This window comes from Carassius auratus, chromosome 40 (assembly GCF_003368295.1).
Source record: "Carassius auratus strain Wakin chromosome 40, ASM336829v1, whole genome shotgun sequence".
NCBI classification, from domain to species: Eukaryota; Metazoa; Chordata; class Actinopteri; order Cypriniformes; family Cyprinidae; genus Carassius; species Carassius auratus.
Genome location: NC_039282.1, coordinates 9,125,207 through 9,147,816, shown reverse-complemented (window position 1 = coordinate 9,147,816; position 22,610 = coordinate 9,125,207). Strand labels below are relative to the sequence as shown.

At 36.5% G+C, this 22,610-nt stretch overlaps 1 protein-coding gene across 1 annotated transcript; it reads left to right on the top strand.

The window, feature by feature from the left end:
- The first annotated feature begins 17 nt into the window (after nt 1–17).
- On the top strand, nt 18–22,349 carry rpa1 (replication protein A1). Its single transcript, XM_026226453.1, has 17 exons — nt 18–179; nt 744–791; nt 1,186–1,264; nt 1,660–1,768; nt 2,014–2,102; nt 2,260–2,331; nt 4,175–4,292; nt 4,397–4,499; nt 4,583–4,651; nt 4,786–4,978; nt 6,946–7,082; nt 7,891–8,039; nt 13,843–13,975; nt 17,609–17,785; nt 18,238–18,345; nt 18,671–18,757; nt 21,734–22,349. Exons 1-17 carry the CDS (start codon nt 147–149, stop codon nt 21,836–21,838), a joined length of 1,809 nt encoding a protein of 602 aa, XP_026082238.1. The 5' UTR covers nt 18–146; the 3' UTR covers nt 21,839–22,349.
- Nucleotides 22,350–22,610: the final 261 nt, after the last annotated feature.

The window sequence follows — 22,610 nt, the reverse complement described above, 5'->3', positions numbered from 1 at the left end:
GAAACGCGTCATCGTGTGTTACCCTTTCGCGCGTTTGGACTGAGTTGGCGGGAGGAGACTTGGAGAGTGCTGAACACCAGCGGCTGTCGTTGTTTATTGTCTTTACAAGGTTTAATCTTCGGTTCGCAAAATTGTTTTGTGAAAATATGACTGTTCGATTGTCAGAGGGGGCAATTGAGGTAAGAATAAGGCAGCAGGTTTATTACATCCTTTGCAAATATAAGCTCGCTAATTTAAGCGCGTTAGCCATCAAGTTTATATCCTGCGGTTTTGCACTATAACAGTACAACAATATAAAATCAATTAGTTATCGTTGACTTTCATGTTTGCTGAAGTTATTTTCACAATGGTTGCATGTTTTAAGTGTGACGAGGTTAAATGGAATGAATAAAATGTTGCGTGCTAATTCACTAATTTGCAGCATAAATGCAAAGATCGTTTAATTTGTCCGCTCATTGTAAACTCATTGTATAAATTAAGTAACGTGAATTAACGTTACCCATTTTTAATTAAACATTGAAATATTAAGATAATATAATATATAATCATTATTTAAGCAGATCCATAAGAATGTCAGAGTTACTTTGCATGGAAAGTGGATTTAGTTTTTCTTCCCCAAGTTTTGAATGTGGGTGAAATAAGGCCAGGCATCTGAATTCAAATGTGCTAATGTTGATCTGATTTCTATGGTAATGCTTGAAAGTATTCTGTTTCTTAAGTGACTGTGCACTTTTTCTTTTCAGTCCCTGACCAAAGGAACTGAAGTCAACAACCCTGTTCTGCAGTGTGTGGTAACTGTCATATTTCTTGCAAACTCTTTACAAGTTAATCAAATTATTTTGTTTCTAAATTTAAATTAAAGGGATGATGATATCAAGGCAGATATTGCAGTTATGCATTGCATTAATGCAGTAATCAGATTTTGATATTTCTGAGACAAACGAAATGTAAATGTTACATTTATGTTTGCAAGCCATTAATTGTAACATTTCAAAAGGCCTAAAGGGAAACTTTAGGTGTATCAGTTTTTTTTCTCCTTTTTCTTTGTTCATAGCAGTAATATTTGTTAGTAATTAGTTCATATTTTGTTTGCTTACATTTTAGTTTCTTTGTTTGGTTAAAGCATCAGACCATTTATTTTTCATGCTAGTCTGTCAACTTTAATTTGTTGCATATTTTTTCCAGAACATTCGCAAGATTGATGGGGGAAATGGCCTGTCTCGTTTCCGTGTCATGATGAGTGACGGGCTGCACACTATGTCCTGTAAGTTAGATCAGTTTCCAGATGCCTTTAATTTACTTTGATATCTGTCCTTTAAATCGATTGGAATTTCCATGTCCAGGATGTTATTTTGTTTCTTAAGGTTCATATGTGGAGCTTTATGTTTAGATGGCCATATGTTGCAAAGCCATATATTTTTCTGCATTATTTTCTAGGTACACATAAATGTGCTTGTTAGGTGCTTATGTGTTTGAAAGCCAGTATTGGGATAATTTGGACAAGGAGTTTCTTTAAAGTTAGGAGTGAGTGATTCTTGCTGTTAAGATATAATGTTGTCTCATCATTGGGATTCAAACCTCAGCTATTCTATAAAAATGCAAATAGTCTGACACCATCTATTCTTTAATTGTTTTTGTCTGTTTTCTCCTTGCATCCAGCATTCATGCTCTCCACACAGCTCAATCCCATGGCTGAGCAAGAACAGTTGGCCCCTAACTGTGTGTGTATGCTGAAAAGAAGCGTCACTAATATTCTCAAAGATGGACGGTAAGCATTTGTCTCCTGATCGTGTTCTGATTTTCACAGTTGTTATTAATAGGGTCACTGCAGTGTATATATATACTTTTATAAAAAAAAAAAAAGTCGCTTTTCATCAGTCCAAACTTGCTGAATTAAAGTATGAATTTCTTTATTTAAAAAAAAAAAAAAAAGATCTTACTGACATCAAAATTTTGAACAAGAACATTGTTTATTAATGCATCTTAACAATCTTTTATGTTTGATGTACACAGACGTGTGATAGTTATACTGGATATAGAGGTGATCAAGTCTGCTGACCAGATGGCAGGAAAAATTGGAGACCCAACTCCTTATGTGGAGGGTGAGAGTACATATGACATGTCAAATTTTATGCTCATATAAAACATTTTAAATTTAGCTTAGCTTTGAGGTTCTCTTATGTCAGTTGACTTTTCTAGAGGGGATTAAGGTGATGAAATGAATAATTTTCCTGCAATGTCTTAATTTGTGTGTTGTAGGCCAGTCAAAGCAACAGAGTACAGCTCCGGCTCCAACTGTGCGTCCATTACAGCCTCAGAATGGAAATGATGGTATGGAAAAACACAAAAATGTGTTCAGATTTTAGTATAGATATTTGTATATAAAACCCCTCAAATATGTATATAAATTAATTATATTAATGTGTTCCCGAGCTGTAATGCAGTAGCTGGGTTTTGAAGTTCTGAATTGATTGTATTTTAGATTATAAACATTACGTGATTATTAAATTAAAATATATCAGTTGAAGATCTGACCATTTTCAAGATACTCATAGTTCCTTGAAAAGTGCTGATGCATTAAAGTTCAGAAAATAAAAAATTAAGGCCATAAGCCTTAAATGATAAACTGTTCGTAACTATGGTAACTGATTTGAAAACTAACAACTGACCAACGGTTTTTAGGTCAACCTATGAATGAACTACTAATTTATCCAAACTACTTTTTATTTTTTCACTTTACTCTTTGCACCGTCTATCAGATATGTTTTAAACTTGTCATATGCTGGGTTATAGAAACAGTATGAAGTAGAACAACAGTAGAAAAGGTAGGAATCATATTGCTGGCACACAGCGTCCCTTTAGTTGCTGTTCATGTGCTAATGAATGTCAGTAGATAATCATATCCTCTGAAATATTGTGCATTTATATATTTTCTATAATATTGTTATCACTGCAGGTTTTGCTTTTTTAAGGCAGGCATTAATATTAAAATGAATATTAAAGGGGTCCTTCATTATGATAGAAAAATTTTTAACTTTAGTGTGTAATGTTGCTTTTTGAGCATAAACAATGCAAAGGAAGTTGTTAATTACTGTTAGAAATTATTGATGCTGGGCAATGATACATTTAAAAAAAATCTGGATTAATCGCATTATTGCCTGGGATTAATTGCATCATGCACAAAACTAATTATTCAAAAGTAGTGTACAGTGCACTTTTTTCCATTTAAAAGTAGGCCCATTGCTATATGAACAAAAAGTGTAACAACATTTGGTTTGCAAACACTTTAAACAAATAAGGTGCTTTTTACAGCAGTGTTCCTTTTACATAGTAGCAGTTAAAATATTGATTGTAGCCTAAATCTCAACTTATAACGTTAATGTAATTAAAATACACAAAAAGCCATTTGTCACTGCAGGACATTAACGATTAATAGAAAATATTTTATAGTTATAGAAAAAGCCTGACTCGTTTGACTAATGTGATCGGTCCATTTATCAGTCCCTGGCTCGGTAGGAAGAGGTGAGCAAGAGCGCGGTTCATGTATATATAGATCAGTGAGCGGTAGCACTAACTGCGCTGGAGCACAGATCTTCTGATACATGCTGCAGGATTGCATGAATATTTCTGAGTAGCAAAAGGGATAGATGTGTAAATCAGTATATTGTGAGAGGGACGTGTGTTACTGCGTCCCATAGGACTCAAAACAATAAACCATAAAAGTTAACATAACAATGCACTCCACTAGTTAACATAACAATGCACTCCACAGAAATATAGTTCTATAGTGGAAACACCAAAACGTCTAGCCATCAAGTAGTGTTTGTTTGTTTGGTGTAAAATTCACAATCTGATTGTTGCTGTTTTAATGTAACTTTTATTCCCAAGAATAGAAAATCTTAATTTCATTCTCATTAACGTGCAGATACCAATTAATATTTTGATTTGTTTTTTGAGCACAGTCTACTTTTTTTTGACATTTTTAACTTCAATGTGGCTTTGCAAGTTGTATTCGACAGCTGTTTTAATTCACACTTTCAAGATTGACACATAAGATTGTTTCAGAGGTGTTGTATCATTACAGTCAGTAATTATTTTAAAATTGTGCGCTTAATGTTTGTGATTATGTCTGTAGTTCTTTGCAGTGACGTGTGGTTTTCTCTTCTCTCATTAGGTTCAATGAACAGACCTTCTGCTCAGAGCTTCGGGAAAAAGCCCATGGCTGCCCCCAGCACTCCTGGAGGCAGCTCTAAAGTTGTGCCCATTTCCAGTCTCAATCCATACCAGTCAAAGTCAGTCTAAATCTAACAGTTTTATTTTCAATTCAATTGACCGTTGCATATCACGTAACATAATGTGTTGGGCATAATTCATAAGAGTGTGTTGTTTTCTTCAGGTGGACTGTTCGAGCCAGAGTCACCAATAAGAGTGCCATCCGCACATGGAGTAACTCCAAAGGGGATGGGAAGCTCTTCTCCATGGAGCTTGTTGATGAAAGCGTAAGCATTCATCATCAGTGATCAGATTAGAAGCTTGTAAGAGTGTTAAAATGCAATAACATCTTTATTTTGATTTATTATAGGGGGAGATTAGAGCAACTGGATTTAATAACGAAGTGGACAAATTCTACTCAATCATTGAGCAGGGAAAAGTAAGGCCTACTTTCTTTTTAGTTATGTTCTCATCTAATAGGGTGTGGAAGTAGGGCTACACAATTGATTAGAACAATAAAGTTATAATGTGGGTTGCTAACATGACTTGATTCATCCCTCTGGTTGTCCTCAGGTCTACTACATCTCAAAAGGCAGCCTGAAGATTGCTAACAAACAATTCTCCTCACTTAAGAATGATTATGAAATGACTCTCAATGGCGAGACAAGCATCATCCCTTGTGAGGACAGCCATGACGTCCCCAAGGTGCAGTGTGACTTTGTTTCCATTGCTGACTTGGAGTCCCGGGAGAAAGACACCATCGTAGGTGAGCATCTTCCCCGGCCAGTGTGATTGGCATCATCAATAACCAGCATTTTAATAATGAACTGCGATGGAGAAAGCAGCATGGCTTTCTGTAACAAATGTGTTGAGACCCAAGAGGTTGTGGTAATTATAGCGTTGATGAGCGCAATATTAATAATGCTTATGACAGTAATGGTCTGTGGCGCAGATTGACTTTGTGTCCCTGTCGGGTTCTAGCAGCACTAAAGGAGAAAGATACTGTCACTGGTAGAATGAAGTCAATAAGCATGCCTCTAATTATGGTAATTAGGGATGGGCATGATTAATCGACGATCGATAATTGATCGTTAAGATTTTCCTCGATCATGTTAATTTGTTATCGATTAATCTAAAGCATTTTTTTTAATCTAATGCAGGTTGCGTTGCGTAGTGCGAGTCTTCAAGCAATTAAATGAATTTCACTGTGTGGCAGCAATTAAATATTTTACCACCATGGGGCAATATTTGACACCCTACTCGGTTATCTGTGATCTTCCGTTTTGATTTCAAAGAATAATCATGGAGATGTCACGGCGAAGTGTGGCGTGGGACCATTTTGATTTAAAAAGCGAACTAGTTAACTGCAAACATTGCGATGCCGTGTTTAAGTACAACACGGCCACGACTCAAATGATGTACCTATGCATCCCGGCAAATTTTCATGAGGCTTTAACCCTTTCGAGTCGATTAACGCATATATGCGTTTTGAGTCATTTTCTCCTGATAACCCCTGATAAATTACACACTCAGTTTTTATCGTACAGATAAGAGCAATACATCAATCGAATCTTTAAAGGGTCTAGTTTTTTTTTGGATACAGACATAATAACAAAAAACCTTTGTGCACTTATAAAATAAAGATAACAAACAAGGTGCGCTGTCTACAGTCTTTGTCTCCGCTGATCGTCATGTACAAACATTTCATTAAAATGAACCGTAACTCCGTGAATACTCAACGAAGAGACATGAGAGAGATATCTATAGAAAGCCTGGAATGTCTACTTTTAAACTAAACAAGTGCTTCCGAAAAACAAATATTCTGAGATAAAGTAATCCATATGAAAACAACGCAATGTCTGTTTTTCATATCTTCCTTCATTATATTTAATGTGACCACGCCCCCGCGCTGAACGCGCTATTCAGATTCAAACTGAAGCGCGCGCTTGAATACGCCCACACAGAAGAAAAGGCAGCGAGACTGTTCTTCAAGTTTTTATTTTATTTTACTGTTTGCTTCGTGATGAGAGGACTAAGACATAATTCACCCCAAAAAGATGTGATGTGGTTGATGATTTGAGAAATGGATTTCCTCAGAAAAAAGAATGAAGCACTTTATTCAGACTCAAAACGCATATATGCGTTAATCGACTCGAAAGGGTTAAGAACGCCTGCTAGCAGTTGCAGGTTCCGCTGCTTTAGAGCACTGCATATGCACGCGGATATATGTTCGGTTTGCCTGAACGTAGTTTAACTGTCTGCCACAAGTTGATCTTGTAATAAAGGTCTCACCGAGGAAAAACACGCTGTATTTTTGTATTCATTGCATTTTTTTATTATAAAAATTAAATAATTAATTATATTTTAAAAATATTAATGATTAATCGATAGTCGATCGTTAATTCTCCCGACGATCGACTAAGAAAATTTAATCGAATGCCCATCCCTAATGGTAATGTCAGTTGGAGAACACCGAGGTCTAGCAGGCGTATTTCTTATCCGAGATTTGAGTCAGGTGCTGGCAGTGATTTGTGAAATGCTCCTAATGGCAGCTGAATGATTTATAACAGCTTCTTATATGAGAGGATTACGATGGTGTGCTGTAATGGAGCATTGAAGGGTGATGTGGAATTGCATTTTGGATGAGTGGTATAGTCATCCCAAACCTATTTACTGTTGGTAAATTGGGGGGAGAAGCAGTGTTGTAAACCCACGTGGTGTGTGTGATTGCAGATGTGATTGCAGTTTGTAAAAACACAGAGGATGTGACGCGCATCACGACCAAGAACAGTCGAGAGGTTTCGAAGAGGAACATCCAACTGATGGACATGTCCGGCAAAGTCATCCAGCTCACCATGTGGGGTAACGATGTACGTAACGGATCAGATCAATCTTTATTTATTTTACATTATTCAGTGCCTTGTAGTACAAAATAAAATTATTTTGTAAAATTAGTTAATATTGTGAAATTTAATGCTTAAGATTATTATTTTTCTGTGGACCGTGAAGTTGCATAAAGACTCATTAAAGATTTTAATGTGTTTCAAATTAGAAATCATCCTTCATTCTAATATACAGATTTGTTTCTGAAGAAACATTATTAGCATTTTTAATATTCATTTTTAGTATCAATGCTGTTTCCATAAAATAATATTAAACAGAACAACCATACTTTTTATTTCTCTTTTGATAGGAAGTTCAAAAGAACAGTGCTTATTTCAAATGGAAATATTTTGTGACATAAATGTCTCTACTGTCACTTTTATCCAATTTAATGCACACTTGCTGAATAAAAGTATTAGTTTCCTTCAAAAAAGAAAACATAAATTTTAGACTGCAAACATTTGGATGGTAATGTAATCTCAGTTGATTGGAATCCTCATGCAAACAGTGACATCCAGCCCTAAACAATCGGTTTTTGTACCAGATGATGTTTTTGTCAAGCATTTGGAGAAACTTCCCTCTCCCATTACAGCTGCCAGATGTCGGCTTCTGTTTGTCATGTCAGCCATTGTCATCCAATCAGGATGTGCCATAAAAGACCAAATGCTTAAAACCAGTTAGATGGTAAATACTTAAGGATCCTTTGCACTGCAAAGATAATTATCAGACTGTAGGAGGAGTATGAGCAGTTGTTCGGTGCTTAACTATTTCTCTTTTCCTTCCCTCAATCTCCAGGCAGAGACGTTTGATGGCAGTGGGCAGCCTATCTTGGCCATTAAGGGAGCAAGATTGTCTGACTTTGGTGGGCGTTCTCTCTCCACTCTTTACAGCAGCACGGTCATGATCAACCCCGACATTCCTGAGGCATACAAACTGCGGGGATGGTGAGTGATTTTTCTCTCTGTTTCAGAGAAAATACGCAGCATCTGTTGTTAAGTGTTTGTCCTAGATGAAACAGATGCATTCTGATGCGCTTCTGTTTTTATTTCTCCACTTGTGAGAATTGGGACGAGCAGAGAGCAGACACTAAAATGCACACTCTAGAACTCTGAGAGGGTGAGCATGCTCATGCCTTTGATATCAAGATTAGCTCTATAAGCGGTGCTCTGGTGGGCTTTGCATTCAGGCTGATATAGGAATGCAAATCATGGCTAATCCCCATGGCTAAAGCCAAGATGTTCAATTTCCCCTGGTGGACTCGTGTGACCTGGTTCCTTTGAGAACAGGAATGTTTATTTCTGCTTTGGGAATGTGCAACAAGGAAGATGAGGAAACAATGGCACTGAATGCCTTGTTGAGAGATGGTGTTGTTATAAATACTTGAATACAAGGCAGTAGCGCCAAATATATTATGGCTGTCTGTGTTTTTCCAAGCACAGGAGCTGTCTTAATCCTCAGATCCTTATTGGTTACTGAAGGAATTGAAAAACTCTTGTGACTCATTTAATGTTCTCCTCTGCTTTATCTTGCCAATTTAGGCGTTTTTTTGGGACTGCCAAATTTATAATTATAAATATCTCGAATAGACCAGTCACCGTTATTACATAATCAACAGATTGTGATCATTTGAGTGAACAACAATCATTGTACACTTTCAGTTTTATGTAAATATGGTTGATGAACTGGAATCATCTCAGTTCACAAATTTTGCTTTAACTACATTTTCTACTATTACATAAAAAATAGTATGAATAATGAAGTGTACCACTAAATCTTTATATATTCATGAATAAAACATTTTTATGGAGCAGTTCCACATGCACATAATAAAAAAAATATATTCCACTTTTGCCCAGTTTAATAGTTGTTTAAAAAAAGATGCGTGTATATGTATTACACTATGAAGTGACATGAACACTCCTACAGTTTTCAACCCCAACATTCTTCAAAATAGAAAAATCATACAGGTTTAATTGGAATGTAATGAGGATGAGTAAATGACCAATTTAATTTCAATGAACTATCCCTTTAAATGGTCTGTGTGCTATTCATGAAGTGATATTCAGCTTTAAACCTCACTTAACCCTGTTTGTTCTAGTGCCACACTGATAAAGGGATACTCCACCCCAAAATGACAATTTTGTCATTATAACTTAACCCCATGTCATTCCTAACCCGTAAAAGCTTTGTTTGTCTTCGGAACACAATTTAAAGGCGGGGTGAAATGCTATTTCAAGCATACTGAGTTTTTTACACTGTTAAAGAGTTGGATTCCCATGCAAAACATGGACAAAGTTTAAAAAATTAAGTTGTACGTTTGAAGGAGTATTTTTGTTCCAAAAAAACCTCTTCCAGTTTGTCACAAGTTTCGGAAAGTTTTTTTCGAGTATGGCTCTGTGTGACGTTAGATGGAGCGGAATTTCCTTATATGGGTCCTGAGGCACTTCTCCCAGAAGCAGAGCACTGAGAGCACAACAGACGTTCACTGATCGGAGCGAGAGCGTTGCGAAAAGTCACAAAAGAAGTGTGTTTTTGGTTGCCAGGGCAAGACAACCCTGCACAGATTACCAAAAGAGAAACAGCATTAAGGGACCAGTGGATATAGGTTATTTTTACAGAGCATCAATGGAGCTGAGCAAGTGTTTATGTTTGTTCCCTGCATTTCGAAGATGCTTGTTTTACAAACAAGGCCCAGTTTGACGAAGGATTTGCATTTCGTTTATTTGTTAAGGATCAACGAAAAAGGGTCACGATCGTGTGTTGGAACCACATGCGGTGAGTAAAACTGCTTCAAATATCTCTGTGTTGTTAACTTATCAGCGCGTAAGCGCATCAAGTAAACAACATGCGATGTTGTCATCAAACTGCACTTTTCACATGTACAGCTTAAAAAAAAAGACGACATAAAGTGGGACTTAGTCATTTTCCAAAACCGCTAAGCAAATATATACAGTTTCAGTACATACCACATAGCATACCGCCTTTGCTGATGCTGGTCTTGTTTAATTTCAGCCTCTGGATCTGTGTGACAGCCAAGTAGCACATCTGTTCTGTTTTTTTTTTTTTTTCGTGCACTTGTTCACCAGTTGAACAGCCAATCAGAATAATCAGATGTCCCGACTGACCGATTAACTCCGCCCAGCTAACGTAGAATCAGCCTAAAAAAAGCCTATGAGAACCAACTTGATGTGGAAAACACTGAGAAAACTTAGTCCGCCAACGAACAAAAATGACCATTATGTTGGTGTGTTCCGGGCTTAATAGCCTACCTGGCTGAAGCCATCCATGAGTGTCTCTCTTCATTCTCCCTGCAGGTTTCAATCAATTCCTTTCCGTGTGCTCCATTTATTTACCTCCCAGTATCACAGACCCCCAGCCTTGAAGGGAAATAAGATGAAAGCGGTGCATAACAGGGCTGCAGAGTTGAATTTCACTTTATTTTCTGCCACTTCTTTTTTTGCACAGTTTGACGAGCGATTACAACCTCTGTTTCACCAGCCTCTAGTCTGCAAGTTTGAGAATCTAATTATTTTGGGGGGTTCTGAAGGCTTCATTTACATAATGAGGGTAGTGGAATGTGACTGATCACAGCGGGGTGAGGTAGTGATCTCACAGCAGCTTTCCTTAAATTCCCAGAGTGCCAGCTCGAAGCTTCTGGTTTCTATGCATGGCTGTGCGTTGGGCTTAGACCCGGTGTATTTCCTTGCATTTTGAGGGCCTAAAAATGCTCTTTGTCAGCGACGTTTCAGAACTTCAGTTTTGCTGATCCAGTCATGGGTAAGTTCAGCTGCTTAGTCTCTGAGCTCACGTCTGTCCTCTTTTCACTTGGAGAGCCAGAGGTAATGAGCTTTCAAATCATAGGCCAACGCACAGCGTATGGCCTCTTGGCCAGCTTTCTAAAGGTCCAGTGGGCCACTGTGGAATCGATAGATGCCCTTCAATTAGTAGAGCTGCAGTAAGTGCTATTTTGAACCTGGAGGTGTTGTTGAGGTCTGCAGCATGAGGACTCATTCAGCCACTTGAAACATTGTGCCAGTTTTCTACTTCAGAGACCTCTTAAAGTTGTAGCTTTATTTTACAGCTTTTATATTAATTTTTTTCTGCCATCATTGGTTAAAAAAGTGCTAGAAAGATGCACTCAAAAGTTTTTGCTTTTTTTCCCCCTTGAAATTTATTCAGTTGAATATCCTGTATTAGTTGGAAATGCTTTGAGTAAAATGCGTGAACAAACAGGTTGTAAAAAAAAAAAGAATGGGGCCCATTTTTGTTCTGCTAAGATGTAGGCTCAGTGGGATTTAACCTTGAAGTCTGGTCCTCATGTTGGGGTATTCAATTAACTTGTGTGTTCATTAATTCCGGGTGTGTATTCACTGCTGTGTGTATGCACTTTGGATGGGTTAAATGCAAAGCACGAATTCTGAGTATGGGTCACCATACTTGGCTGAATGTCACGTCACTCACTCTTAATCACATTGATTGAGGATCTTTCTTTCTCACGCTCCAGAGCTCAATGTAGAGAGTTGTTCTCAATATAATAATAATCAAGGAATAAGACATGGTTCTGACTGTATTATCTTGTGTAATAGATATTACCAGTCGATAAATTTTTTGGACATTTTTTATTTTTATAATATATCGGCATTATACATTTGTAATGTCTTAGCCTGGGAAGTCGTAGGTATTTGAGTTTGTATTGTTCTTTCAATGCTTAGCTCTAAAATGTTTAATTGGCAAACAGTTGCTCTTTGTCACCTCTATTAGTTTTAGTGTGGCAGTCAGTGTGCATGTTTGCTCAAAGCTTCCATAATGTATATAGACTAACCCTTAATTATACTAGAAGATGGTTATGTCAGCATTTTGATGCGAGTCATCTTTTGTCCAGTAGATGGCGTCAGAGACTAGGACCACTGTTGGTCTGCTCCTTTAGCAGTGTGGACTTCATACTCCACCATCAGTCACACCTCCTCCCTCTGCCACTCTCACCCTGTTCATTATCATTCATTCTCATTCACTGATGCACTCTTACTCATAGGTTGCCAATTACTTTGACTGGCTCATATTCGACAGACTTCTCAGAGGCAGTGGAAACTCTCCTGCCTCCACCAAATCCAATTTGAGATCTTAAGTAAGGCTCACTAGTTTCAGTTACTGTTTTGTTTAAATAAATTTTTTGGGGTTATTTGCTTGGCTTGCACATGAGCAAAGTCTTCTGGGAACATTGTACTTTACAATGAGCTTCAAGAGAATTCATGCTGCCATGCTGTTTCCAGGTCAAAAGAATAGTTGATCCAAAAATGAAAATGGGTATTGTTTACTCACCCCGATATCATTCCACCCCAGTGTTATTTTCTTCTAAGCTTTTCCAAATAGCAAAGAGGATTTATACTGCCGAGTTCCATTAAAGCAGTCCGTATGACTGGAGTGTTTATATTCTAAGTGTTCTGATGCCATACAGTAGCAATATGTGAGAAACGAGCTGAAAAATAATAAAATATCACATTTTCAAAAACTGCAATTTTTCCAAGTCATTGAGAAACAGCCCTCAACCAAGACTTGATGACATTCCTTCATAGATCCTTAATTTTCTTGCCTCTTTTACAATTCCTGTCACGAGTATATCATGTCCTCTGTCATGTGACAAGTCCGTTCAGTGCTCAATCTTGCTGCTTTCCACTTGTTGTCTGCTCGGCTCAGTTCAGACACGCTGCACTGAACGCCAGACTGTCACTCCACTGCTCTAAAGCACATGCCATTTCCAGTTTGCTCCTCCGGTGTTCATTCTGCCTTGATGGCACCACCCTTTATCCATACAATCAGGTTCAGTCTGCCAATTACCGCACACAGTCTGGTCTTGGCCATGTGAAGCGTTTGTTTTATTCTGCTGTCTTGTTTATTTTTTATGACTCATTCGCAAGATTCGCAATTAGTTTCGTGTTTTATTCCAGCGTAGTATCAGTTAACATCAGTTGTATGACTATGCTGGCCTTTTCTCAATATCCACTTTTCATTGAAGTGTGCTGAAAACACTGGGGACAAAATAAATTTTATTAAATTATATTTAATATATTTAATTTAATTTGTCAGAAGTTGGCTGATCCTTTTGGCAACGCACGACTAGCGCTATATTTAGGGAATTATTCTGGGAAGTACATAAGTGCGGTCATATAACAAAGAAGCTGAAAATTAAGGTTATATACCATGCTTTAGATTTTAACACATTTTTCAGTTTGCAAACACACGCTTGTCTATTTACGTGGATCTTTTCAATTAGTCGTGCCTCCCAGAACAAGCCCTGAACCCTTTTATTTACTGATTCAAACCATCCTACTCCTCTGTTAACCAGGCCTGTGGTCTCTAGATTATAATGCTGTATTGATTCCTCAGACACACTGCTTCATCCTGAGTGAGCTTAGTTTTTTATTCTGTCTCTCCAACCTCATCTGTCCAGCCAATCCGGAGCATGAGTGGAAATGGGTTTCTGATTTCACCATTGCAACCCTGACCCCATCTTCCAAAACCATTCCTACACTGTTGATTTGTTTCACAAGTGTCCCCCAGCATCTCTGTGGCTGCCGCTGCTGTTTTTCCCTAGCTAAAGCTGATCTCTGTCTCTGTAGATAAAGTTGAGATATCCGCTTATCTGCCTGAACAGATGAGTTATTGCCTTGTATGTAGAAATGAACAGATGTTTGACTGATTTTTTTTTTTTTTTTAATTTACAGCATTTTTTGTCTTGTTTGTTTACAGGTATGATAAGGAAGGACATGCTATAGATGGCCAGTCGATGACTGAGTTAAGAGGACCTGGCGGCGGTGGTGGAAACACAAACTGGAAGACACTTGCGGAAGTCAAGAATGAGCACTTAGGACATGGAGACAAAGTATGTCGCCACACATTAAGATTAGACTCAATTACATATTTTTTTCTCTGTGAAGAATGCATCAGAATACATTTCCAAACAATTGCATTTATTTTATTAACTTTCATTTATATAATACTTTCATAAAATTAAGTTTCTATCTCAGATTTATGTTTTATAAATATTTTTAAAGGGATCTTGTGATGAGGGAAGTTTTTTTGGTCTAAAATAAGTTTTTGATTGGCTCATTCTAAAATAGTTAGAATTCTTTCGTCAGAAACCTACAACACTTGACTGTCCACATTTACACATTAATAGTGCTAATTATAATGTAGTATATAGCATACTTATGTGTGTAGCAAAACTGCAGCAATGAACAGACTGTTTAATTCCAAGGGTCACAGAGAGGGTGGAAAATGGCCGTATATAAATGACTCGTTTTAGTGCTAAAAAAAATAACAGAAAATGGAATGATTAAGCCATAATTATGACCCTTTTTTAGAAATCCCTTGTCTTGTGGAGCATCACTTTATTAGGGTGTCTCATTGTCTGTTCATCTGGTTAGTTGTAATCCGTTGGTCCTGCGTGACACCATGTTCTGAAACAAGAGAGCGATGCAGTCATTTAGCTACACTGTTACTTTTCTCTCTGCTCATTAATCATGCATTGCAATGCCCTTCCCATCTTCCCAAGGTGTGTGCTTAAGCATTATTCACATTCAGCGCTGGAGATAGAGTATGGAGATTACCAGGACTCCATTTACTAAGCTTAATAATTAAGAGATTATACTACAGATAGGATACATAATAAATCTGACCTTGTCTGCTGCCTATTTTTGTTTTTTTTATATGTGGGAGTAGTTTTGTCATGATACCACTGTTTTAGTAGTTGATACCAGTACCAGAGATTATTTTATATTAATTTGCATTTATAGATGACTATTGCAATACTACAGCTAGGGCTGTGACGGTCGCCGTGAAAACCGCGTCACAACCATTTTCAACTGCCACTGGCAGTAGTCCACGTGACGTCACGCGCTCAATAACTAGCATAATACGAAGTTGCAAATTGTTTTATTTAGACTATAAGTCTATGGTAATTCACATCACACATCAAACGACATAAACAGCGTTTAATTAAGATAAGCAGGCTTGAGTGCAGAAAATACAGTATGCATTCAGCAAATTTGTTTTGTGTTGGAATACCAAATACTACATCACGATCTGGAGCCATCCATTCATTCACATTTCCACAGTGGAGATAACCACAAAATCCCAAATTTACAGCACACTTCAGCTTTGTACACTGAAACTGGAATTGGGAAAAAAAATTTAATCTGTCATTGCTAGCAGCAAACTATATTAATGCCAACATAAATTGCGTGCATTAATGCTAGTATGTTCAGTCACGCAGGATTTGTTCAGAGATGAAGACGGTCTAGCGATCGGTATATAAACTCAAAAAGAAACAACTGCCATGATTCTTGTATTATTATTATATATTTTTTTTTAAGTATCGATATTCTGTTTTTGAGAATTGATAGAGTATCAAACAAAATATCGCGATACGTGTATTAATATTTACTTGCACCCCTATTAGAAAGTTCAGAAGAACAATATCTGAAATAGAAATCATTTGTAACATTATAAATTGATAAATGTAAAGCATCCTTGCTAAATAAAAGTATTAAATTCTATAATTTCTTAAATCATACTGACTCCACATGTTTGAATGGAATGTTGTATAATGTTACAAAAGCTTTTTATTTCAGATAAATGCTGATCTTTCTATTCATAAAAGAATCCTGAAAAATTGTGAACTGTTTTAAATATTGATAATCGGCATATTAGAATGATTTCTGGATAATGTGACACTGAAGACTGGAGTAATAAAGCTGAAAATTCTGATTTGATCTTAGGAATATATTACATTTTAAATGCCGTATTTTCCGGACTATAAGTCACACTTTTTTTTCATAGTTTGGCTGTTCCTGCGACTTATAGTTAGGTTCGACTTATTTATCAAAACTAATTTGACATGAACCGAGAGAAAGGAACCAAGAGAAATGAACCAATAGAAAACATTACCGTCTCCAGCCAGGGCGTTCTATGCTGCTCAGTGCTCCTGTAGTCTACACTGAAGACATAGAGCGCCCTCTCGCGGCTGGAGACTGTAATGTTTTCTCTTGGTTCTTGGTTCTATATGAATGAGACTTATAGTCCGAAAAATACGGTAATAAATATTGTACAAATTTACTGTTTTTGCTGTACTTTGGATCAAATAAATGCAGGCATGGTGAGCAGGAGAGAATTCTTAAAAATTAAAAAAATAAAAAGCATTAAAATTCTTACTAATCCAAACTTTTGACTGGTAGTATAGACTGATTTTTCTTATATATTGAAATAAAAAGTGCTTTAGCCAGTATAAAGAGTATGAAAAGTGTTGCAGAAAAAAATCGACAAAATAATTGAGCAACAACAAAAACGTTGCTCTAGGCGGGCTTTTTGAAATTGCAAGCTGATTCTCTGCCAACAGGAGGTGCTTTTAAACTAATAAAACTACCATTTTTTAACTGGTAACGGCTGTAATCAAATCAGCTCCACTCATGAACGCTTCTTAATCAGATAAATCTTTCTCTTCCGAGATGCATTCATTTAAAACACCCGCGATGTGTTTCGTTTTTGAAATGTGCAGTGCTCATGTTTATTTAACAAAGTCAAATGCCACAAATAAATCAATGTATGGGAAACACTGGGTAATGCATTCCGAAATATCAGAAATGTTTAAAAATAATATTATTGTTATTAAATATATATATATATATATTGCGATACATATTGATATTATTGTCCAGCCCTATAACAGGGCTGAATGGTTGAGCTTGATCAATGTAATTAAACATAAAAATTATAGGATATTTTACATGCAAACAATTATTTAGCTATTAGATATTTTACTCTTTATGCTGTTGTTTTATTGTAAGATAATACTTTATGTGACACATCTTATGATTCTAAAAACAAAAACATTGGTGTATGTGCATATAAAGCTTTCAGAAAAGTCAGAGATACCTGAGTGTACTGTCTTTGCAGGAAATGATAAAAATAATTCCTTGTATCGCTGTCTTTTCATCTCCAGCCCCAGTGGCTGTGCACTTCCTGTCCTCCCATTGTCTCTTCTGCATACATTTAGCACAGAGCCTTTGACCTCCCCTCCAGGTGCTGTACGGCTGCTGTTTCACTTCTGCATTCAGCCCAGTTCAAAAGCCCTTTTAATGTTTATGCATATCTCTGGTTTTGCATATCCCACTTTTAAATGAATACAGGCCAGTTTCTGTTTTGCTTTTCAGCTTGGCCCTTTTTGCAGGCAGGTTTCATTTAGTTTTTAGTTTTTTAAACTATATATCATGTTAAGTTCTGCATCTGCCACCTAACAAACAACATTAGGTATTTTTTACTATAGAATTGGTAGTTAGAATGTGCAGTACCAGTCAAAAATGTGTACACACCAACTGTCTTTATTATAGTGCAAAATGGAAATAAACTTCTTCTGTGTTTATTAGAATGAGCTTTGGGTTGCAGAAACGGTACGGTCACCTTTTACGCTCGTATAGTGTTTTATTTTTAAGCAATGTCAATGGTCTTCTCTTCCCAGGCTGATTATTTCTCTTGCATCGCCACCATAGTCTATATCCGTAAAGAGAACTGCTTGTATCAGGCCTGTTCCAGTAAAGACTGCAACAAGAAGGTGGTGGACCAGCAGAACGGCATGTACCGCTGTGAGAAATGCGACAAAGAGTTCCCCGACTTCAAATACCGTCTCATGCTCTCGGTAAGGGACTTGCCCTTGGCTCCCATGCCTCTTTTAATATAACATATTTACCTCCTCCAGTCAGTATTCTCTGGTTGTCCTAAAATAAGTATCTATGCCATCCCCTTTCTGCTCTTATAGTAATAGTTAACTATAGTTATTTCTAAAAATGAATTCGTAACCATTGTTGTTGTTTTCCTGTTCTAAATGCATTGTTCATTGGAGGTCACCTTCTATTCGTCAGCTCAGACATTTTGTTGATTGCCCCGTTTTTTTAGAAGCTGCATGCAAATTCCAGGACAGGAATTTGGTGTCTTTAACTCTGGATCTCATGTACATGGCTTCTAATTTTTCAGATCTTCACCACCAAATTTGTTGATTCAGCCTGGCCTTTGTTCGTTGGACATGACTTCTGGCCAGCTAGGAGTGAAATAGTTTTGTGCTATTTATTAATTGTCCTTTCGTTATGGCAGGCCAACATTGCTGATTTTGGAGACAACCAATGGGTGACTTGCTTTCAGGACAGTGCAGAGACCCTCCTGGGCCAGAATGCAAGTTATCTCGGCCAACTCAAGGACTCAGTGAGTTTCTTTATCCTGCCTGCTTCTCACTCTCATTTTTATAAGTTTTCCATCCATGTGGTACATGAAAGTGTGGCCTCGAGTATTGGACAGCATATTAAAGAGACACTCTGAGAAATAGCACATTGTGTGTGCATTAGAGTTTTTTTTTTTGTGTGTGACACGTTTATTAAAAAGGCTTTTAAGCCCAAGGATTTTTAACAAGGTCTTACTCAAAGAGGTTGATTAAATCTCTCATAAAGTGATTTAATATTAAGAGACAATGTTATTTTACAATGTGTTGTTTGTAATCCTCTATCATTATTGTCTTGCCTTGCTTTTACAGAACGAAGCTGCATTTGATGAGGTCTTTCAGCATGCAAACTTCAATACTTTTGTCTTCCGGAACCGAGTGAAGCTGGAGACCTACAATGTAAGTTTAAAATAAAAAATATCAGGGACCTCCCACATGTGGGCTATGGAGGTACAGCAGGGTGTCTGACAATTACAGATGGATTTCATACTAACCTTTTATGTGAAATTGTTGCGTTTTAGAAAGTGAAGAATATTTCATTGTCCCTCAGACATTAAAATATATTAAGTAAAATTAAAATATAAATTTGTACATCAGTGATTTTTTTTTTATGGATTAGAAATGTATACATTTTAAAATTTGGTGTCAAGATGTTTCTTGTTTTAGAAATTTATACATAAAACATGCATTAAATTGATCATAAGTGGCAGTAAATGCTTTAATGATGTAAAAAAAAAAATCTGTTTTAAATAAACACTTACATTTCTATTGAGAATCTAAAAAAATATATTTATTTTATTATTATTTTTTAACGCAGAAAATCATCATATTAGAATGATTTCTGATGGATCTTGTCACACGAAAGACTGCTGAAAATCTGAAAATTCAGCTCTGCTATGATAGTAATGAATTAAATTTTAAAATAGAAATTCTAATTCAAAACAATGCCTTGATGAGCATAATAGACTTCTTTTAAAACTTTCAAACAGAAATGTGCATAAATATATGCTCATTATTAAAGGCTAGGTGTTAAATGCAACATGTTTTATACTGTAACAAACTGCTCCATCTCTCTATCCACCAAAGGGGACTTTGGCCTAAAAAATGTTGAATACCCTTGCTGTATATCTCCCCCACTCTTTGTACTTTTTAAGCCAAAATATTTTGCTGAAATTGCATACAAAACAGTGATGAAGGAATCTTTTTCGAAGTTGAACATAACGTGTATATCACAGTGGTTTTTGCACCGTTTGATGTGATTTGAGGTTTATGGAAATTGACGCGGCATCTCTGCCACCTCGTCCATCACAGTGCTGCTGATGAAAATTGCTCTGCTCCTTGTTCTTTCTCCGCATGACGTGCTACACTAGAGCTGTGGGAGAACAATGTTGATAGATTAGCTGTGAATATTGAGGATTTTTGGGTTGTTTCTGTGAACCTGAAGCAAAGAACACCACCTACTCCATTTGGCTTCCTCAAACGCATCTGCTTACAAACCTAATGCAGAGAACAACATTTTAGCATTTTCTTCTATTAACTTTTTTCTAATTATCAGAGTTGAGATTCATGTTACATCTCAAAATTCAAATTAACTTAAATTTGACTCCATTTCATATTAGTTACATACTATTATAGCTTTAAATTGGCAAGCTTGTTTCTTTTAAGTGAGTTAGGCATATAGTGGGGCTGCAGTCAGTCTCTGTGTAATGTGATTTATTATTCTGAAAGGAAATTAGAATGTTAGTATCTAAAATGCTGTATCAGTATCTGAATTCCCACCCGTAACGTTGCTGGAGATCGATAAATTACATGTTCAGGTAATGAAAATCTGAATACAAGGCCACAGTCAGCACTCGTGAAGGCCACCATTAACTTGGGGTTTATGAAAAGATGGATCTTAACAGGCTTAGGTATGTCATGAGTACAAGTTAGGAGTAAACTACTCCGTTTGGTTCAGTTGACCAAATGTAACTTTATTTCAGAAAGATCAGACTGAATGGAGGCTGTTTTGTTTTATAAAGTCATCATTAAATAAATACAATCAGGGTTTGCCTATTCATTAAAAAAAAAAAATAATAATAAAAAATCCTAAAAGTAATGGGTATTTTAGCTCTCTTCATTAGCTGGAAATGTACAGATGATGATTAATATATATATATATTTTTTATAATTTATTATTATTCATAATTTATTTGGAAATTCATTGACCAAAGCTATTGGGAACCCTTTAGAATAAATGTATGCAGAAACGCACATAATTGGAACATGTTTTGATAATTACTTTTATTATTATTTAGAATAACCCAAATTTCTGAAGAGATTTTGAAGTTGTGAATCCCAGGTGTGTGCTGCCTCTTAATCCAGATTGAAGCTGAAATCTTTTTCCTTTTTATTCCAGTTTGAAATTTAGTTTTTCTGCAGATGATCGTATTGTAATTGAGACAAATGCAAGTTGCAATAAGTTGAAATTAATAGAAAGCTGTCTTGTTTCATAGTCATTAAATAGTATGCACTAATTTGTTTGATATTAGATTGCTGGTCATCTTTCTCATTGCTGCTCTATCTGTTAAAATATCTAGAGGCTGTTTGTGGCAGGTATTTTTTATTTTTGTGGAGGCTTTTTGAATGTTATAGATTAGAACTGCATTGTCAAACTATTTCAAGCTAACTAATGTGGATTTGCATAGGAATGACTGTGTGGGTTCTAGGAAGTTATGTCCAGGTCATTGGTTTGAAGCTGAAGTGTATTTGGTTGGTTAGGTTCGATGCCATCAAGCAGTCAGAAGGAAGATTAAATCTGCAAATGACTACTACAAGAGAGCTACAATTTGGTGGAAAATTGTGTCTTTTGCCCATCATCTGCATTCGGCTTTAAAGATTGTGCTAGACCTAGTTCTGCAATGGCAAAACAACAAAATCTTCAAAATGCTGCTTATGCGGTTTCATTTGATTGCTTTTGCTTCCTGTGGGTCTTAATGGGAATTATTTTTATTAAAGCTTATTAATGTATGACAGATTTACATTTAATCTGCCCTTTGTCTCTGAGGCAATATCACATTTAAAGATGTTTAATGCCTGCAGTTGTGGAGTTTCCACATGAGGCATTAGAAGATACTCATGATTATTCCAAAATTGTGATTGTAGTCTGTTTACAGGTTATTCTTAGCTTGTGCAGGTTCATTCCTTGTTTCTACTAGTTTCATGAATATAACGCCAAATACTTGCAGCTTATTTGGGCTTAAAAATAGGAACAGTTCATATTCAAACAGAAAACATTTGTTTCCATAGGAGACCTTAAAATTGCTCTAGGATAGGGATGAATTGGAAAATTCGGGGAGATGGATGCTAATAATACCTTTTGTTTTGTCTTGATAGGATGAATCTCGTATTAAAGTGACAGTGGTGGACGTCAAGCCAGTTGACCATCGAGAATACAGCAAACGGCTGATCATCAACATAAGGAAGTTGGCTGCACAGTAGGAGAACTGCCAGTGTTACAAAGAACAAATCCTCCAGCTATTGTGTGGAACTTTTGAGTTTCTTATGGTGTTGTGTGTACTTATTGTATAGCATCTTTGATGTCTCTTTTTTTTTTCTCCATTTTGTGTTTGTTAGTAATTTCACTATAACTTTTTCAAAAACTGCAAGATCAGATTAGCTTGTGCTGTTTTACCCAGGGTTGACTGATTGGAAAGGGCCTGAAGTTCTTTAGAATTTGCTGAACTGAAGACTGTAGAAGAGACAAATCGAGAAAGAAATGGACTTGGAGTTTGGAGAATTATAAATTAGTGCACATTCAGGGGCCTGCAGCAGTGATTTAGGTTTGCTAGAGAAAAAGTACAACCTGTCACTGTAAGAATGTCTGGACCAAAGCTGCAGGACATTGATAAACCCATTCACACTCATGTGCTTACAAGGCACACATTGTATTAATATAGATGCACACTGTATGTCTCTTGTTACAAATAATAAAGCTGTTTGTGTTCTCGAAGTGTTTTTAGTTGTTTATTTTCTGCTTAACATATAATGCATTTAACATGTTTAAAGGGTTAGTTCACCCAAATATTAAAATTATGTGATCAATAACTCACCCTCATGTCGTTCCAAACCGGTAAGACCTCCGTTCATCTTCGGAACACCGTTTAAGATATTTTAGATTTAGTCCGAGAGCTTTCTGTGCCTCCATTGAAAATGTATGTATGGTATATCCATGTCCAGAAAGGTAAAAAAAACCCCATCAAAGTAGTCCATG

Bases quoted from the DNA above. Each gene is read 5' to 3' on its own strand.
- rpa1 (XM_026226453.1), top strand. From the start codon at position 147: ATGACTGTTCGATTGTCAGAGGGGGCAATTGAG. The intron at 4,979-6,945 runs GTGAGCATCTTC...GTGTGATTGCAG, and splicing joins GGAGAAAGACACCATCGTAG to ATGTGATTGCAGTTTGTAAA. The intron at 18,758-21,733 runs GTAAGTTTAAAA...TTGTCTTGATAG, and splicing joins TGAAGCTGGAGACCTACAAT to GATGAATCTCGTATTAAAGT.